This window comes from Somniosus microcephalus, unplaced genomic scaffold (assembly GCF_052327205.1).
Source record: "Somniosus microcephalus isolate GS21.2 unplaced genomic scaffold, FLI_Smic_1.0 unresolved_chr9, whole genome shotgun sequence".
NCBI classification, from domain to species: Eukaryota; Metazoa; Chordata; class Chondrichthyes; order Squaliformes; family Somniosidae; genus Somniosus; species Somniosus microcephalus.
Window position 1 is genome coordinate 15,054,066 of NW_028225187.1, and position 19,784 is coordinate 15,073,849.

The 19,784-nt window shown below is 53.1% G+C and overlaps 1 protein-coding gene across 1 annotated transcript in view; it reads right to left on the reverse strand.

Annotated features, from left to right (window-relative positions):
* Positions 1-7,195: 7,195 nt before the first annotated feature.
* The window catches only part of LOC147084807 (uncharacterized), a 32,630-nt gene continuing 20,041 nt past the window's right edge, over positions 7,196-19,784 (reverse strand). The window contains exon 3 of the mRNA XM_085979519.1: positions 7,196-12,629. Coding sequence (XP_085835645.1) covers positions 7,568-12,629 — 5,062 coding nt within the window. The 3' untranslated portion in view covers positions 7,196-7,567. The remainder of the gene's footprint in view (positions 12,630-19,784) is intronic.

A 19,784-nucleotide genomic window follows, 5' to 3' on the forward strand; every position in this document is an offset into this window, starting at 1 on the left:
CTCAGGAATTTAAATCCCACCCTCCTACACCATCTCTCCAGCCACGCATTCATCTGGTCTATTTTCCTATTTCTGCTCTCACTAGCACGTAGCACTGGGAGTAATCCTGAGATTATGAGGTCCTGCTTTTTAATTTATTTCCTAGCTCCCTATATTCTGCTTGCAGGACCTCGTCCCTCTTTCTACCATATGTCGTTGGTACCGATATGGACCACGACCTCTGGCTGTTCACCCTCCCCCTTCAGAATGTCCTGCAGCTGCTCAGTGACATCCTTGACCCTGGCACCAGGGAGGCAACATACCATCCTGGAGTCACGTCTACAGCCACAGAAATGTCTATCTGTTCCCCTTACGATAGAATCCTCTACCACTATTGCTCTCCCACTCTTCTTCCTCCCCTCCTGTGCAGCTAAGCCACTCGTAGTGCCACGGACTTGGCTCTTGCTGCATTCCCCTGAGAAACCATCTCCCCCAGCAGTATCCAAAATGGAAAATCTATTGGAGAGGGAGGTGGACCCAGGGGACTCCTGCACTACCTTCCTAGTTCTTTTACTTTGTCTGGCGGTCACCCATTCCCTTTCCACCTGTGCACCCACCTCGTTAATCGTCCTATCCACGAAGATCTCAGCCTCGCGGATGCTCCACAGTGACTCCAGCCGCAGCTCCAGTGGCCATGAGGTTACAGATCGTGGTGGAATACAATTCTGCTGCTGCTGATGGCCCACAGTGCCTCGTGGATGCCCAGTTTTGAGCTGCAAGATCTGTCCTGAATCTATCCCATTTAGCACGTGGTAGTGCCACACAACACGATGGAGGGTGTCCTCGGTGTGAAGACGAGATTTAGTCTCCACAAGGACTGTGCGGTGGTCACTGCTACCAATATTGTCATGGACAGATGCATCTGCGACAGGTAGATTGGTGAGGACGAGGTCAAGTAGGTTTTCCCCTCGTGTTGGTTCTCTCACTACCTGTCGCAGTCCTGGTCTGGCAGCTATGTCCTTCAGGACTCTGCCAGCTCAGTCAGTAGTGGTGCTACCGAGCCACTCTTGGTGATGGACATTGAAGTCCCCCACCCAGAGTACATTCTGTGCCGGTGGGACAGGATATACCCAGGGATGGTGATGGAGGAGTCTGGGACATTGGATGAAAGGTATGAGTCTGTGAGTAAGACTATGTCAGGCTGTTGCTTGACTAGTCTGCGGGGCAGCTCTCCCAATTTTGGCACAAGTCCCCAGATGTTGTTGAGGTCTTTGCAGGGTTGACTGGGCTGGGTGTGCCGTGGTCGTGTCCGAAGCCGATGCCGGGTGGTCCGTCTGGTTTTATTCTTCTTGGTTTTTTTTGTAGCAGTTTGTTACAACTGAGTGAGTTGCTGGGTCATTTCAGAGGGCAGTTAAGAGTCAACCACATTGCTGTGGGTCTGGAGTCACATATAGGCCAGACCAGGTAAGGACTGTAGATTTCCTGCCCTAAAGGACATTTTTGAACCTCATGGGTTTTTAATGACATAAGAAATATGAGCAGGAGTCGGCCTCGTGAGCCTGCTCCGTCACTCAATAAGATCATGGCTGATCTGATCTTTTCCTGAACTCCACTTTCCTGCCCGCTCCTCATAACCCTTGATTCCTGTTTGTCAAAAATCTGTCTGTCTCCGCCTTGAATATATTTAATGACCCAGCCTCCACAGCTCTCTGGGGTAGAGAATTCCACAGATTCACGACCCTTAGAGAAGAAATTACTCCTCAGCTCCGTTTTAAAAGGGTGCCCCCTTATTCTGAGACTATGCCCCCTAGTTCTAGATTCCCCACGAGGGGAAACATCCTCCCTGCATCTACCCTGTCAAGCCCCTGCAGAATCTTACGTTTTAATAAGCTCACCTCTCATTCTTCTAATCTCCAATGAGTATAGGCCCAACCTTTCTTAAGACAATCCGATAGTTTCATGGTCACTGATGCTAGTTTTTTATTCCAGATTTATTTAATTAACTGAATTTAAATTCCCCAGTGGCCCGGGTGGGATGTGAACTCGTGTCTCTGGATTACTAGTCCAGTAACATAACCACTAGGCCACCGTTTCTCTCGATGGTGGAGAGGCGTTGGAGCAGAATTTTGTGGTCAACCGTGTCAAAAGGCTGCAGACAGGTCCAGAAGGGGATAGATTACCTTTGTCGCAGTCAATTAGGATGTCATTTGTGACCTTGGTAAGAGTAGTTTCAGTACTGTGGCAGGGGCGGAAACCTGGTTGGAGGGATTCAAACTAGGAGTTCTGGCAAAGATTTGGGAGGCGACAACACGTTCAAGGGCTTTGGAGAGGAAAGGGAGGTTGCAGATGGGGGCGGTAGTTTGCAAGGACAGAGGGGTCGAGGGTTGGTTTTTTGAGGGGTGGGGGGCAGTACCCGAGGAGAGAGAACTGTTAACAATATCCGCTAACATGGGAGCCAGGAAGGAAAGATGAGTTGTCAGCAATTTAGTGGGAATAGGGTCGAGAGAGCAGGTCAGTCTCGTTGACGAGATGAGCTTTGAAAGAGCAGATGGGGGAAAAGGAGAGAAATATGCAAATTTAGGGTTAGGGCAGGGGGGAAACGGAATGGAAGTAGGTTCAATGGGCGAGGGGGAGCAGTTGAATGGATGTTGTCGATCTTTTTAACAAAGAAGTCAATGAGCTCCTCATATTTATTGTTGGAGGTCAGGCAGAAGACGGTTAGTGGTGAAAAGAAGCCTGGTGTTGTTTTTGCCCGTCCAGGATGTCCTTGGAATAGCGGCTGGTTTTAGTGATCGACAGCAGGACCTGGTCCTGCTTTATACGATCTAGCCAAATCTGGTGATGGCTGATTAGACCAGTTGTCCGGCAAAGATATTCAAATCTGCGTCCCTTGGAATTAAGGGAGCGGAGATGAGGGGGTACACCGAGGGGACGACTCGGGCGAGAGAGTGTAATGATTTTAGTGGGGTCAAGGGTATCAAAGGTGGTGGAGTGGGTGTGATTTAGTAAGTCAGTCACTGCAGAGAGGTCATGGAGACTAGTAAGCCAAAGGTTAGGTAGTTGGAAATTAGAAAGTGCAGTGGTAAGGGGCTTGAGGGAGTTTTTTTTCCGGGGTGGATACAAAAATAAGTGAGTTTAGGAGGGGGAAGGGGAATATGGGTAAAGAGTGATACAAGAAAACATAGAAGATAGGAGCAGGAGTTGGCCGTTCGGCCCCTCGAGACTGTTCCGCCATTCAATGAGATCATGGCTGATCATCCAAATTCAGTACCCTGTCCCTGCCTTCTCCCCATATCCCTTGATCCCCTTAGCCTTAAGAAATATATCCAACTCCTTCTTGAATATATTTAATGAATTGGCCTCAACTGTCTTCTGTGGTAGAGAATTCCACAGGTTCACCACTCTCTGGGTGAAGAAATTCCTCATCTCTGTCCTAAATGGCTTACCCCTTATCCTGAGACACTGACCCCTGGTTCTGGACACCCCGGCCATCGGGAACATCCTTCCTGCATCTAGTCTGTCCAGTCCTGTTAGAATTTTATAAGTTTCGATGAGATCCCCTCTCATTCTTCTAAACTCCAGCGAGTACAAGCCTAATCGCCCCAATCTCTCTTCGTACGTCATTCCTGCCATCCCAGGTATCAGTCTGGTGAATCTTTGCTGCGCTCCTTCCATGGCAAGAACATCCTTCCTCAGATAAGGCGACCAAAACTGCACACAATACTCAAGGTGTGGTCTCACCAAGGCCCTGCACAACTGCAGCAAGACATCCTTGCTCCTGTACTCAAACCCTCTCGCTACGAAGGCCAACATACCATTTGCCTTCTTAACCGCCTGCTGCACCTGCATGCTTACCTTCAGCGACTGGTGCACAAGGACACCCAGGTCTCAAAATGGTTGGAGATTGCCTTATCGGTGATGGTTGCGGAGGGGCTAGTGAGGCCACGTGAGAGATCGAGGGGGGGGAAGCCGTGTATATGGGTGGAGTTGTCGTCCTGCAGGGAGCGTTTAAAGGGCATTGAACTCAGAGGAGAGGGAGCAAGATGACTTGAGAGGGAGGTTGAAATCACCGAGGCCGAGAAGTCGCTCGGTGCAGAGGGAGAAAGGCGGAGAAGATTATTGCTGAGGAAGCTGGAGTGGCATTTGGGTGGGTGGTACAGAATGAGGATTTTAAGAGAGACGGGAGGGGTGGAACAAGGTGAGACGCTCGAAGGAGAAGTTGCTGGGAGACAGACCATGGTGTGATTTTAGATGCAAGGACTACTCCACCATCACGGCGCTTTGAGCAGGGCACATGGTGGAAAGTACAGCCAGGTGGGGAAGCCTCAACCATGTCTCCATCAATGTCATGTTGTCAATTTGATCGTCCATAATAAGGTCATGGATGGCAAGGCCCTTATTTATAGGCGAGCGTACATTTTGAAGGGACATGTGGAAAGGGGCGCTGACACCTTCGGGGCAAGGAGGCAACTGGCAAGATTAGCTCGCAGCAGGCGTTTAGGGTGGGGTGAACGATAGGGCAATTTCAATTGCTACTAGCTAGGAGGCGGCGACGAGCATCACGGTGGGCCTTTCGCAGAATGCCAAGAGAGGCACAGAGGGGAGCAGTAGAATTATTTAGGAGTCAAGCCTTGAGCAGTGGCAGGGGAGCAGGAAGGATGATGAGTAGTGGAGAATAGGGGTTAGTGAGGGTAGAGTACCTGACGGCAGAGAAAGGAGAGGAGGCAAAAAAAAACTGGAGGGTAATGAAGAAAGAGGAAGAAGGGAGAGATAGAAGTGATGGAACATGAGTCCAGAGCAGCTGCCAAAACACGCAGGCATATAATCCAGGCCCACACTCGCCAGTACTGAGGGAGTGCTGCACTGTCGGAGGTAGATGTATATACTCTAGGACTCGAGCCCCACAATCCAGGCCCACACTCTCCGGTGCCAGTACTGAGGGAGCGCTGCACTGTCGGAGGTAGATGTATATACTCTAGGACTCGAGCCCCATAATCCAGGCCCACACTCCCCGGTGCCAGTACTGAGGGAGCACTGCACTGTTGGAGGTAGATGTATATACTCTAGGACTTGAGCCCCATAATCCAGGCCCACACTCCCCAGTGCCAGTACTGAGGGAGCGCTGCACTGTCGGAGGTAGATGTATATACTCTAGGACTCGAGCCCCATAATCCAGGCCCACACTCCCCGGTGCCAGTACTGAGGGAGTGCTGCACTGTCGGAGGTAGATGTATATACTCTAGGACTCGAGCTCCATAATCCAGGCCCACACTCCCCGGTGCCAGTACTGAGGGAGTGCTGCACTGTCAGCGGTAGATGTATATACTCTAGGACTCGAGCCCCATAATCCAGGCCCACACTCCCCGGTGCCAGTACTGAGGGAGCGCTGCACTGTCGGAGGTAGATGTATATACGCTAGGACTCGAGCCCCATAATCCAGGCCCACACTCCCCGGTGCCAGTACTGAGGGAGTGCTGCACTGTCGGAGGAGCCGTCTTTCGGATGAGACGTTAAACCGAGGCCCCATCTGCCCTCGCAGGTGGATGTAAAAGGTCCCACGGTCACTATTTGAAGACTAGCATTGGGGAGTCCCCCCTGGTGTACTGGGGGCAGTATTGATCTCTGAACCAACATCACTAAAACAGATTATCTGGTCATTATCTCATTGGTGTTTGTGGGAGCTTGCTGTGCGCAAATTGGCTGCCGCATTTCCTACATTACAAAACAGTGAATACGCTGTGAAGGGTTTGGGACGTCTGGAGCAGGTGAAAGGCGCTGGAGAAATTAGACTTTGTGCCAGTATCAGTTAGGTCATTCCTTCTAGAAAAATGATTCCGAACATAACTCGTTGCCTTCCGTCGATCACCGCGCCGATTTCTCTGCTTCCGCGGATGCTGGATAAACACAACACTCACCCAGGGACAGCCCGGGTAGAATAAACACTGTCCCCGATACTCATGCTGGTTATTTTAAAATGTTTAATGACGGTCGTTCGCAGGGTGGAGTCAGAAATCAGTGAGAAAAAACAAATGCCACATTTAATACGTGGGAAATACATTTCCAAACATGTTCCACTTACTAACTATCCTAACCCTTTTATACATCACGTACAGATATAAATTTATATTAAATATATAAACTTCAATCCACCCAACAGCGTCATTCCCAGTATACCAGACCTAACCCGGGTATAACCGTGCTCTCACTCCCTCTGACCGTCTCCTCACTCTGTTCCCCTCCAGCTCTGGGGCAGTACTGAGGGAGCGCGGTACTGAGGGAGCCCCGCACTGTCGAAGGGGCAGTACTGAGGGAGCGCCGCACTGTCGAAGGGGCGGTACTGAGGGAGCGCCGCACTGTCGGAGGGGCGGTGCTGAGGGAGCGCCGCACTGTCGGAGGGGCGGTACTGAGGGAGAGCCGCACTGTCGGAGGGGCGGTACTGAGGGAGCTCCGCAGTGTCGGAGGGGCAGTGCCGAGGGAGCTCCGCAGTGTCGGAGGGGCAGTACCGAGGGAGTGCCACACTGTCGGAGGTGCCGTCTTTTAGATGAGACATTAATACCCACCTCAACATGCAGTCTAAGTTTAAAGAGCCCATGGAAACTATTGGAAGGAGAGTGGGAGGGACTTCTCCCCGTGTCCTGGGGCCAACTATCGTCACTCAGCTAACATCACCCAAATGAAAAATTAGCTGATCATTCACAGGGGATCCCGCTATGCACACATCAGCTACCATGTTAGCCCTCATTAATACGTTGGCTATGAAGCAATTTGGGAATGTCTGAAAATTTTACCACGTTCAGGGCAGGTACAGCCTGGGGTAGATATAGAGTAAAGCTCCCTCTACACTGTCCTATCAAACACTCCCAGGGCAGGTACAGCACGGGGTTAGATACGGAGTAAAGCTCCCTCTACACTGTCCCCATCAAACACTCCCAGGGCAGGTACAGCACGGGTTAGATAGAGTAAAGCTCCCGCTACACTGTCCCATCAAACACTCCCAGGGCAGGTACAGCACGGGTTATATACAGAGTAAAGCTCCCTCTACACTGTCCCATCAAACACTCCCAGGGCAGGTACAGCACGGGTTAGATACAGAGTAAAGCTCCCTCTACACTGTCACATCAAACACTCCCAGGGCAGGTACAGCACGGGTTAGATACAGAGTAAAGCTCCCTCTACACTGTCCCATCAAACACTCCCAGGGCAGGTACAGCACGGGTTAGATACAGAGTAAAGCTCCCTCTACACTGTCCCATCAAACACTCCCAGGGCAGGTACAGCACGGGTTAGATACAGAGTAAAGCTCCCTCTACACTCCAGTATCAAGCACTTGCCAATCAGTTACATCATGGATCTGATGTGAAACTCAATTCCCAAAGTGCTTGGGAAGCAATTCCGGCCCAGCAGACGGCTCTGGTGTCTGGAGACAAGTCACAGTTATTGTCCGGACGGACCACAGGCTGGCCAATCCTCTCCCAGCCCCCTCCCGGTCTGGTCCGGTTCTGGTTTCAGAGGCAGACCGCTGGCGCGCATCAGACCAGGCGCACGCTTCGTACAGACTGTCCACTCCCCCCCGCACAGTTGGCGGGAATCAACGGGCTGTCTTGAGGTGAGAGTACTGGTGTCGCCGGAGGTTGTCGAGTCGGTTGTAACTGCGGGCGCAGAGTTCACAGCGGAAAGGCTTGTTCCCCGTGTGGATGGTCTGGTGGGCCCGCAGCGCCGAGTTGAGGCTGAAACTTTTCTGGCAGATCGGGCACTTGAAGGGCTTTTCACGAGCAGGGGAGGGGAGGCTGGAGGAGGACGAGTGAGGGGGCGGTTGCTGCTGTCGACCCACCTGCCCCCGCCCCAGCCCGTGGGCCAGGAGTCCGTGTGCCCGCAGGGTGGGGGCATCCGGGAAGAGCTCGCCGCACGCCTGGCACTTGCACGGGCCGTCCCAGGCCGGAACCGGAGCCCCGCAGACCGCCATGGAGGGCTCCTCTAACTCCTGCTCACGCTTGAAGGGCCTCTGCCAGGCGTGGAGGAGCTGGTGTGTCCGCAGTGACGACAGACTATCAAAGACCTCCCGGCATTGTCCGCACTTGTGTTCTGTCTCCGCGCCGTGACTGAGCTGGTGCTCCGTGAGGGAAGAAGTGTCTTCAAAGCTCTGATCGCAGAGATCACACTTGAAGGGCCTCTCCCAGGTGTGGAGGAGTTGGTGTGTTTTCAGTGAGGACTGACCGTCAAAGCTCTCTCCGCACTGCTCACACTTGTACTGGGTCTCCGCACCGTGACTGAGCTGGTGCTCCGTGAGGGAAGAAGTGTCCTCGAAGCTCTGATCGCAGAGATCGCACTTGAAGGGTCTCTGCCAGGTGTGGAGGAGTTGATGCGTTTTCAGTGAGGACTGACCGTCAAAGCTCTCTCCGCACTGCTCGCACTTGTGTTCTGTCTCCGCGCCGTGACTGAGCTGGTGCTCCGTGAGGGAAGAAGTGTCTTCGAAGCTCTGATCGCAGAGATCGCACTTGAAGGGTCTCTCCCAGGTGTGGAGGAGTTGGTGTGTTTTCAGTGAGGACTGACCATCAAAGCTCTCTCCGCACTGCTCACACTTGTGTTCTGTCTCCGCGCCGTGACTGAGCTGGTGCTCCGTGAGGGAAGAAGTGTCCTCGAAGCTCTGATCGCAGAGATCACATTTGAAGGGCCTCTCCCAGGTGTGGAGGAGTTGGTGTGTTTTCAGTGAGGACTGACCGTCAAAGCTCTCTCCGCACTGCTCACACTTGTGTTCTGTCTCCGCGCCGTGACTGAGCTGGTGCTCCGTGAGGGAAGAAGTGTCCTCGAAGCTTCGGTCACACAGATCGCACTTGAAGGGCCGCTCCCAGGTGTGGAGGAGCTGGTGGGTTTGCAGCGAGGACTGACCGTCAAAGCTCTCTCCGCACTGCTCGCACTTGTACTGGGTCTCCGCACCGTGACTGAGCTGGTGCTCCGTGAGGGAAGAAGAGTCTTCAAAGCTCTGATCGCAGAGATCGCACTTGAAGGGTCTCTCCCAGGTGTGGAGGAGCTGGTGTGTCTGCAGAGAGGACTGACAATCAAAGACCTCCTGGCATTGTCCACATTTGTTCTGGGTCTCCGTGCCATGACTGAGCTGGTGTTCCGTGAGGGAAGAAGAGTCTTCGAAGCTTCGGTCACACAGATCGCACTTGAAGGGCCTCTCCCAGGTGTGGAGGAGCTGGTGGGTCCGCAGCGAGAAGGAGTCGGTGAAGCTCTCCCCGCACACGTCACATCGGAACAGCCTCGCTGGTGGCGGAGAGGTGGAGATGGCGATGCTTCCGGGAAGAGAGGAGGAGGAGGAGGGGGAGGCGGCGGCAGCATTGGCCAGCCGCGGCCCCTCCACCGACCACTTGAAGGGCTGGTTGCACCGGTGCTCGGACAGGGAAGCTGGACGGGAGAAGGTCTCGCCGCAGGCCTCACACCTGTAGCCCCCCTCTGCGCTGTGGCCCGCCCGGTGGGCGCGCAGCGTGGCCGAGGAGACGAAGCTCTCCCCACAGACGGTGCAGCGGAACGGCCGGTCTCCCATGTGGACGCGCTGGTGCCGCCGCAGATTGTCCAGACGGTTGTAGCTCTTTGGGCAGACATCGCACTTGAAGCAGCGCTCCTTGGGCCGGCCGGACTGCCGGGCCCCCCGGGGCGCCGGAGGCAGCGGAGGCCCAGTCAGCCGGTGGCCGCTCGCTGACCACCGCACAGCAGGCTGCTCCCCGGGGCTGGGGCACCGGTGCTTCCTCAGCGAGATGGCTTGGCTGAACCCCTTCCCGCAGAGCAGGCACCTGAAGGGCTTGTCGCCGACATTCCGGCAGCGGTGCGAAGCGAGCGCGGAGGGGCTGTCGAAACTCTGGCCGCAACCACTGCACTTGTGGCTCCGCTCTGCGTGGCTCCGCTCTGCATGGCTTCCCCGGTGGGCTTCAAGGGACGAGGAGTCGTTGAAGATCTCCCCACACACAGAGCATTGATAGGAGGTGTCTACATGGACCGGTTGGTGGGCTTCAAGGGACGAGGAGTCGTTGAAGATCTCCCCACACACAGAGCATTGATAGGAGGTGTCTACATGAACTGGTTGGTGGGCTTCAAGGGACGAGGAGTCGTTGAAGATCTCTCCACACACGGAGCATTGATAGGAGGTGTCTACATGGACCGGTTGGTGGGCTTCAAGGGATGAGGAGTCATTGAAGATCTCGCCACACACGGAGCATTGATAGGAGGTGTCTACATGGACCGGTTGGTGGGCTTCAAGGGATGAGGAGTCGTTGAAGATCTCGCCACACACGGAGCATTGACAGGAGGTGTCTACATGGACCGGTTGGTGGGCTTCAAGGGATGAGGAGTCATTGAAGATCTCTCCACACACAGAACATTGATAGGTGTCTACATGGACCGTTTGATGGGCTTCAAGGGCTGAATTGTTGTTGAAGATCTCCCCACACACTGAGCATTGATGGGAGGTGTCCACATGGACCGGTTGATGGGCTTCAAGGGACGAGGAGTCATTGAAGATCTCCCCACACACAGAGCATTGATAGGAGGTGTCTACATGGACTGTTTGATGGGCTTCAAGGGAAGAGGAGTCATTGAAGATCTCCCCACACACTCGACATTGGTAGGACTGCTTCACATGGACGGGTCGATGAGCTTCAAGCGAGGAGAAGTCGTTGAAGATCTCCCCGCACACTCTGCACTGGCAGGACCTCTCCAGGTGGAGGGACCGGTGGGCACGGAGAGAGTGGGCATCACCAAAACTCTCGCCGCACGCCTCGCACTTGAGGCGGGTGGCCGTGTGGACGACCTGGTTGGAGGCGGCGGCGTTGGAGGGTCCCGCAGCTGAGTCCTTCCCGCCAGCCCGCTCGCGACACCGGTGCTCATGGAGCGAGGCCGGTCGGGTGAAGGTCTCCCCGCAGCTCTGGCACTCGTAGCCATGCCCCGCCCGGTGGGCGCGCAGCGTGGCCGAGGAGACAAAGCTCTCCCCGCAGACGGTGCAGCGGAACGGCCGGTCTCCCAGGTGGACGCGCTGGTGTCTCCGGAGGTTGTCCAGGCGGTTGTAGCTCTTGGGGCAGACGTGGCAGCGGTAGGACTTCTGGCCGGTGTGGATGGCCTGGTGCGCGCGGAGAGACGCCGCCTTGGTGAAGCTGCGGCCACAAACCGCGCAGCCGAACGGCCGCTCGCCTGTGTGGACATAGCCGTGGACCGAAAGGTCAGACGACTGCTTGAAGGTCTTGCCGCAGACGTTGCACTTGTGAACGCGCCTCTTGGTGTGGGTCAGACGGTGAGCCTGGAGGCTAGACGGGTCGGCGAAAATTTCTCCACACACGTTGCACCGGAAGAGCGTCTCGGCATGAGTGAGGCGGTGCGTCTGGAGACTAGATGGGTCGGCAAAGGTCTCCCCACACTCGTCGCACCGGAACAGCGTCTCGGCGTGAGTCAGGCAGTGCGTCTGGAGACTAGACGGGTCGGCGAAGGTCTCCCCACACTCGTCGCACCGGAACAGCGTCTCGGCATGCACCAGCCGGTGCGTCTGGAGACTAGACGGGTCGGCGAAGGTCTCCCCACACTCGTCACACCGGAGGAGCGTCTCGGCGTGTACCAGCCGGTGCGTCTGGAGACTAGACGAGTCAGCGAAGGTCTCCCCACACTTGTCGCACCGGAGGAGCGTCTCGGCGTGAGTCAGCCGGTGCATCTGGAGGCTAGACGTGTCGGCGAAAGTCTCCCCACACTCGTCACACCGGAGGAGCGTCTCGGCGTGAGTCAGCCGGTGCATCTGGAGGCTAGACGTGTCGGCGAAGGTCTCCCCACACTCGTCACACCGGAAGAGGGTCTCGACGTGGATGACCTGGTCCATCCGGAGGGCGGGCAAGTCAGCCTCCACCTTGCCCTGCGCCGCCCAGCTGGCGGGCTGGGTCCCCGGCTGTCCGACTCCGGCCAGCGGCCGCTTTGCCTTCCTCCTGCCCCCCGCCTCCCACCGCGGGCCGCCCTCGTCCTGGTGTCCGCGCTGGTGCCTCCGGAGGTTGTCCAGCCGGTTGTAGCTGCTGCCGCAGGTCTGACAGCGATAGGGCTTGTCTCCGGTGTGGATGGACTGGTGGGCCACGAGCGAGGAGGAGAGCCCGAAGGCCTTCTGGCAGACGGGGCACTTGAACGGCTTCTGGCCGGTGTGGCTGGCCTGGTGGGCCAGGAAGGTGGAGAAGAGGTTGAAGGACTTGTGGCAGAGCAGGCAGCGGAGGGGCTTGGGGCCCTTGGCGTGGGCCCGCTGGTGGCGCTTCAGGTTCTCCGAGCGGTTGTAGCTCTTGCCGCACTCCCCGCACCGGTACGGCCTCTCTCCGGCGCGCGCGCACCGGTGCAGTGCCAGCTTGGCGGAGCGGACAAAGCCGCGGCCGCACACCTCGCAACGGAACGGCTTCTCGGCCGAGTGCACCCGCTGGTGGGCCAGCAGGCAGGAGGAGTCGGTGAAGCCCCGGCCGCACACCGAGCATTTGAACGGCCGCTCGACCAGGTGCGAGCGCTGGTGACGCCGCAGGTTGTCCAGCCGGTTGTAGGAACGCCCGCAGGCGTCGCACTTGAAGGGCTTTTCGCCGGTGTGGATGCACAGGTGGACTTGCAGCTTGCAGGACTGGGCGAACCTCTTCCCGCACACTTCACACCTGCACACAACAGAGAGAGAGAGAGAGAGAGAGAGAGAGAGAGACGGTTACACCGAGTCTACGGCACGGACATAGGCCATTTGGCCTCAAACTGCTCCCTTTACGACCTTCCTGCGCTCAACATTGCTTAGCGGTCTTGCATAGTATTTACAGCACAGACCTGGTGGGCCGAATGGCCCGTTTTTGTGCTGTAAATACGACGCAAGACTTTGTTTATGCTCCACACGAGCCTCCTCCCACCCCTTCTTCAGCTGATCCCCTCAGCATATCCCCTTTCTATTCCTTTCTCTCTCATAACATGATCGAGTCGAATCATCGTAGAAATTTAGAGCACAGGAGGAGGCCATTTCGGCCCATGCCGGCCGACAAAGAGCTACCCACCCTAATCCCACTTCCCCGCTCTTGGACCATCGCCTTGTGGGCTACAGCACTTCAAGGGCATATCCAAGTACTGTTTAAATGTGGTTAGTGTTCCTGCCTCTACCACCTTTTCAGGCAGTGAGTTCCAGACCCCACCACCCTCTGGGTGAAGAAATTTCTCCTCCACTCCCCTCTAATCCTTCTCCCAATTACTTTAAATCTGTGGCCCCTGGTTAGTGACGGGAAATAGGTCCTTCCTATCCACTTTATCTAGGCCCCTCATAATTTTAATACACCTCAATTAAATCTCCCCTGTTCCAAAGAAAACAACCCTAACCTCTCCAATCTTTCCTCATAGCTAAAATTCCTCGTAAATCTCCTCTGCACCCTCTCTAGTGCAATCACATCCTTCCTGTAATGTGGTGACCAGAACTGCACGCAGTATTCTAGCTGAGGCCTAACTAGTGTTTTATACAGTTGAAGCATAAACCGCCCCCTGCTCTTATATTCTATGCCACGGCTAATAAAGGCAAGCATTCCGTATGCCTTCTTAACCACCTTATCTACCTGTCCTGCTACCTTCAGGGATCTGTGGACGTGCACTCCAAGGACCCTCTGATCTTCTGCACGACTCAGTGTCCTACCATTTAATGTGTATTCCCTTTCCTTGTTAGCCCTCCCCAAATGCATTACCCCACACTTCTCCGGATTGTATTCCATTTGCCACTGTTCTGCCCACCTGACCAGTCCGTTGTTATCTTCCTGCAGTCTGCAGCTTTCTTCTTCATTATCAGCCACACGGCTAATTTTTGTATCATCTGCAAACTCCCTAGTCCAATCATACTTCATCATTCAAGTCCAAATCATTGATTTATACCACAAAAAGCAAAGGGCCCAGTACTGAGCCCTGCAGAACCTCACTGGAAACACCCTTCGACCATTACCCTTTGCTTCCTGCCTCTGAGCCAGTTTTGGCTCCAACTTGCCACTTTGCCTTGGATCCCATGGGCTTTTACTTTCGTGACCAGTCTGCCATGCGGGGCCTTATCAAAAGCCTTGCTAAAATCCATACAGACTACATCAATTGCGCTACCCTCATCGACCCTCCTTGTTACCTGCTCAAAAAATTCAATCAAGTCGGACATGACCTTCCCTTAACAAATCCACGCCGACTGTCCCTGATTAATCCGTGTCTTTCCAAATGAAGATTTATCCTGTCCCTCAGAATTTTTTCCAATAATTTTCCCACCACCGAGGTTAGGCTGGCTGGCCTGTAATTACTCGGTCTATCCCTTTCTCCCTTTTTAAACAGCGGTACCACGTTAGCAGTCCTCTGACACCACACCTGTAGCCAGAGGGGATTGGTAAATGGTCAGAGCCTCTGCTATTTCCTCTCTTACTTCTCTTAACAGTCTGGGATACATTTCATCCGGGCCTGGGGATTTATCCACTTTCAAAAGATGCTAAACCCCTTAATACTTCCTCTTTCACGATGCTTAGTTCATCTAATATTTCACACTCCTCCTCCGATTGCAATGTCTGCATCGTCCCTCTCTTTTGTGAAAACAGACGCAATGTATTCATTAAGAACCATACCCATGTCTTCCGCCTCCACACACAGGTTACCTTTGTGGTGCCGAATAGGCCCTACTCTTACTTTAGTTATCCTATTGCTCTTAATGTATTTATAAAACATCTTTGGGTTTTCCTTGATTTTACTTGCCAATATTTTTTCATGCCCGCTCTTTGCTTTCCTAATATCCTTTTTAATTTCACCCCTGCACTTTCTGTACTCCTCTAGGCTTTCTGCAGTATTGCGTCCTCGGTATCTGTCACAAGCTTCCCTTTTTTTCCTTTATCCAACCTTTGATGATGTTAAGGAGAGGGTTGATGAGGACCCCAGCTATTCACAATATATATTAATGATCTAGACGAGGGAACTAGATGTAATATCTCCAAGTTTGCAGATGACACAAAGCTGGGTGGGCGTGTGTGCTGCGAGGAGGATGTCGAGAAACTCCAGTATGATTTGGACAGATTGGGTGATTGGGCAGATGCAGTATAATGTGGATAAATGCGAGGTTATCCACTTTGGTGGCAAAAACAGGAAGGCAGATTATTATCTGAATGGTAATAGATTGGGAGAAGGGGAAGTGCAACGAGACCTGGGTGTCCTTGTGCACCAGTCGCTGAAGGTAAGCATGCAGGTGCAGCAGGCGGTTAAGGCGGCAAATTGTATGTTGGCCTTCATAGCGAGAGGATTCGAGTACAGGAGCAAGGATGTCTTGCTGCAGTTGTACAGGGCCTTGGTGAGACCACACCTTGAGTATTGTGTGCAGTTTTGGTCGCCTTATCTGAGGAAGGATGTTCTTGCCATGGAGGGTGTTCAGCGAAGATTCACCAGGCTGATACCTGGGATGGCAGGAATGATGTATGGGGAGAGATTGGGTCGATTGGGCTTATATTCACTGGAGTTTAGAAGAATGAGAGGGGATCTCAGTGAAACTTATAAAATTCTAACAGGACTAGACAGACTAGATGCAGGAAGGATGTTCCCGATGGCGGGGGAGTCCAGAACCAGGGGTCACAGTCTAAGGATAAGGGGTAAGCCATTTAGGACTGAGATGAGGAGGAATTTCTTCACCCAGAGAGTGGTGAACCTGTGGAATTCTCTACCACCGAAGGTAGTTGAGGCCAATTCATTAAATATATTCAAGAAGGAGTTGGATATATTTCTTAAGGCTAAAGGGATCAAGGGATATGGGGAGAAGGCAGGGACAGGGTACTGAATTTGGATGATCAGCCATGATCTCATTGAATGGCGGAGCAGGCTCGAGGGGCCGAATGGCCTACTCCTGCTCCTATCTTCTATGTTATGTTACATAAGAACATAAGAAATAGCAGCAAGACTTCCTTACTCTTACCCTCCAACCCCCTTGCAATAAAGGCTAATATACGATTATGAAGTTATTGAACTCAATAGGAACAGAGGGATCCGAGTCACAGATCACAGAAATCACAGAAACCCCACAGTGCAGATAGAGGCCATTTCAGCCCATCGAGCCTGCACCGACACATATCCCACCCGATCCCCGTAACCCCTACACCAACACATATCCCCGTAACCCCACGTATTTAATCCCCTAACACTAAGGGTCAATTTATCAGAGCCAATCAACCTAACCCGCACATCTTTGGACTGTGGGAGGAAACCGGAGCACCCGGAGGAAACCCACGCAAACACGGGGAGAATGTGCAAACTCCACACAGACAGTCACCCGAGGCCGGATTCGAACCCGGGTCCCTGGCGCTGTGAGGCAACAGTGCTAACCACTATGCCACAGTCCTCAGAGGGCTGTGGATTCTCAGTTGTTGAGGATATTCAAGGCAGAGATCGATAGATTTGTGGGCACGGAGGGAATCAGGGATTGGGCGGGAGAGTGGAGTGGAGACAGAAGATCAGCCATGATATTGAATGGCGGAGCAGGCTCGAGGGGTCGAATGGCCTGCTCCTATTTCTTATGTTCTTATAACCACCCCATCCGTTTTCTCAGTAATGGTTCTGCTGTTACAGCTCCTCTAGACCCATCATTTAGCAACATCGGAACAGGAGGAGGCCATTCAACCCCTCGAGTCTGTTCTGCCATTTAATGAGATTATGGCAGCTCTGTATCCTCACTCCACTCACCCGCCTTGGTTCCATATCCTTTTATACCTTCCAAAAGGCGTTTGATAAAGTGCCACATAATAGGCTTGCCAGCAAAGTTGAAGCCCATGGAATAAAGGGGACAGTGGCAGCATGGATACGGAATTGGCTAAGTGACAGGAAACAGAGAGTAGTGGTGAACGGTTGTTTTTTGGACGGGAGGAAGGTACACAGTGGTGTTCCCCAGGGGTCGGTACTAGGACCACTGCTTTTGATATACAGGAAACTCTCACTTAAACGGCACCTAAATATCCAGAATTCTCTATTAACCGGCAAACTTCTCACTCCGAAAACAACCCCTCAATAACCGGCAATGTTGCCGAGTCCGAGCCTCGCGCGGTGGCCGAGTTAGTCAGTGGGGGTAGTTCTCCAAACTGCCAATACTCGGCTTCTTGGCGCTGTCGGAAGTCGGAACACCTCAATACCCCTGTAACAGGAGTCTGACTCTCCCGCGCTGCCGGTAGTCTCTTCTGATCCACCATTTTACAGATGTACTGTGTGTCTCCCACGCTGCTGGTAGTCATTGCATTGCATTACCCTCAATTGGCAGTACTGCACTTAATCAAGCATCTTCCACCATCCATTTAACACCACATTCTGTAGGTGAGTACCCAATTACTGTATACTGCACATTTCTTGATTTTTTTTATTTTTCTTTGTTAAAAGTAGCCTCGCTAGATAACCCTCTCCGTCATCCGGAATTTTTGATCGACCGGCAACACGCCGGTCCCGTGGGTGCCGGATACCAAAGAGTTTCCTGTATATTAATGATTTGGACTTGGGTGTACAGGGCACTTTTTCGAAATCTGCAGATGACACAAAACTTGGAAGTATAGTGAACAGTGAGGAGGAGAGTGATAGACTTCAGGAAGACAGACAGGCTGGTGGAATGGGCGGACACGTGGCAGATGCAATTTAACACAGAAAAGTGCAAAATGATAGATTTTGGTAGGAAGAACGAGAAGGGGACATATAAATGAAACGGTACAATCCTAAAGGGGGTGCACGAACAGAGAGACCTGGGGGTATATGTGCACAAATCATTGAAGATGGCAGGGTAGGTTGAGAAAGCGGTTAAAAAAGCATCATAAATAGAGGTATAGAGTACAAAAGCAAGGAAGTTACGATGAACCTTTATAAAACACTGGTTCGGCCTCAACTGGAGTATTGTGTCCAATTCTGGGCACCGCACTTTAGGAAGGATGTGAAGGCCTTAGAGAGGGTGCAGCGAAGATTCACCAGACTGATACCTGGGATGGCAGGAATGACGTATGAGGAGAGATTGGGTCGATTGGGCTTATACTCGCTGGAGTTTAGAAGAATGAGAGGGGATCTCCTTGAAACTTATAAAATTCTAACAGGACTAGACAGACTAGATGCAGGAAGGATGTTCCCGATAGTCGGGGAGTCCAGAACCAGGGGTCACAGTCTAAGGATAAGGAGTAAGCCATTTAGGACAGAGATGAGGAGGAATTTCTTCACCCAGAGAGTGGTGAACCTGTGGAATTCTCTACCACAAAAGGCAGTGGAGGCCAATTCATTAAATATATTCAAGAAGGAGTTGGATATATTTCTTGAGGCTAAAGGGATCAAGGGATATGGGGAGAAGGCAGGGACAGGGTACTGAATTTGGATGATCAGCCATGATCTCATTGAATGGCGGAGCAGGCTCGAGGGGCCGAATGGCCTACTCCTGCTCCTATCTTCTATGTTTCTATGTAATGAGAAGTTCCATCTGCCCTCTCGGGTGGACGTAAAGGATCTCACGGCCACTATTTCGAAGAAGAGCAGGGGGAGTTCTCCCCGGGGCCAATATTTATCCCTCAACCAACATCACGGTGGCATAGTGGTTAGCACTGTTGCCTCACAGCGCCAGGGACCCGGGTTCGAATCCGGCCTCGGGCGACTGTCTGTGTGGAGTTTGCACATTCTCCCCGTGTTTGCGTGGGTTTCCTCCGGGTGCTCCGGTTTCCTCCCACAGTCCAAAGATGTGCGGGTTCGGTTGATTGGCTATGATAAATTGACCCTTAGTGTTAGGGGGATTAAATACGTGGGGTTACGGGGATAGGGTGGGATATGTGTTGGTGTAGGGGTTACGGGGATCGGGTGGGATGTGTGTCGGTGCAGGCTCGATGGGCCGAAATGGCCTCTAGCTGCACTGTGGGGTTTCTGTGATTCTGTGATCACTAAAACAGATGATCTGGTCATCATCACATTGCTGTTTGCGGGAGCTTGCTGTGCACCAATTGGCTGCCGCGCTTCCTACATTACAACAGTGACCACACTTCAAAAAGTACTTCATTGGCTGTGAAGCGCTCCGAGACGTCCTGAGGTGGTGAAAGGCGCTGGAGAAATGGGAATCTTTCTTTCACTTCATCTCACCCTATCAGCATAACCAGCTATTCCTTTCTCCCTCCTGTGTTGATCCAGCTTCCCCTTAAATGCATCTGTGCTACTGGCCTCAACCACTCCCTGTGGCAGCCACTTCTGCATTCGAACCACTGTCTGCGGAAAGAAGTTTCTCCTGAATTCCCCTTCACAGAATCACAGAAACCCCACAGTGCAGATAGAGGCCATTTCGGCCCATCGAGCCTGCACCGACACATATCCCACCCGATCCCCGTAACCCCGACACCAACACATATCCCACCCTATCCCCGTAACCCCACGTATTTAATCCCCCTAACACTAAGGGTCAATTTATCATAGCCAATCATCCTAACCCGCACATCTTTGGACTGTGGGAGGAAACCGGAGCACCCGGAGGAAACCCACGCAAACACGGGGAGAATGTGCAAACTCCACACAGACAGTCACCCGAGGCCGGATTCGAACCCGGGTCCCTGGCGCTGTGAGGCAACAGTGCTAACCACCATGCCACCGTGCTGCCCTTATTCTAAATGAACAAGGTCAGGGCATGCGGAGTCAGAGGACAAGTAGCAGAACGGATAGCTAGCTAGAGAGCAGAGTGCAAGGGTAAAGGGTAGCTATTCAGAGTGGCAGAAGGTGGGAAGTTGGGGGGGGGGGTCCCACAAGGATCAGCGCTGGGACCAATGTTGTTTGCAATTTATATTAATGATTCGGACTTG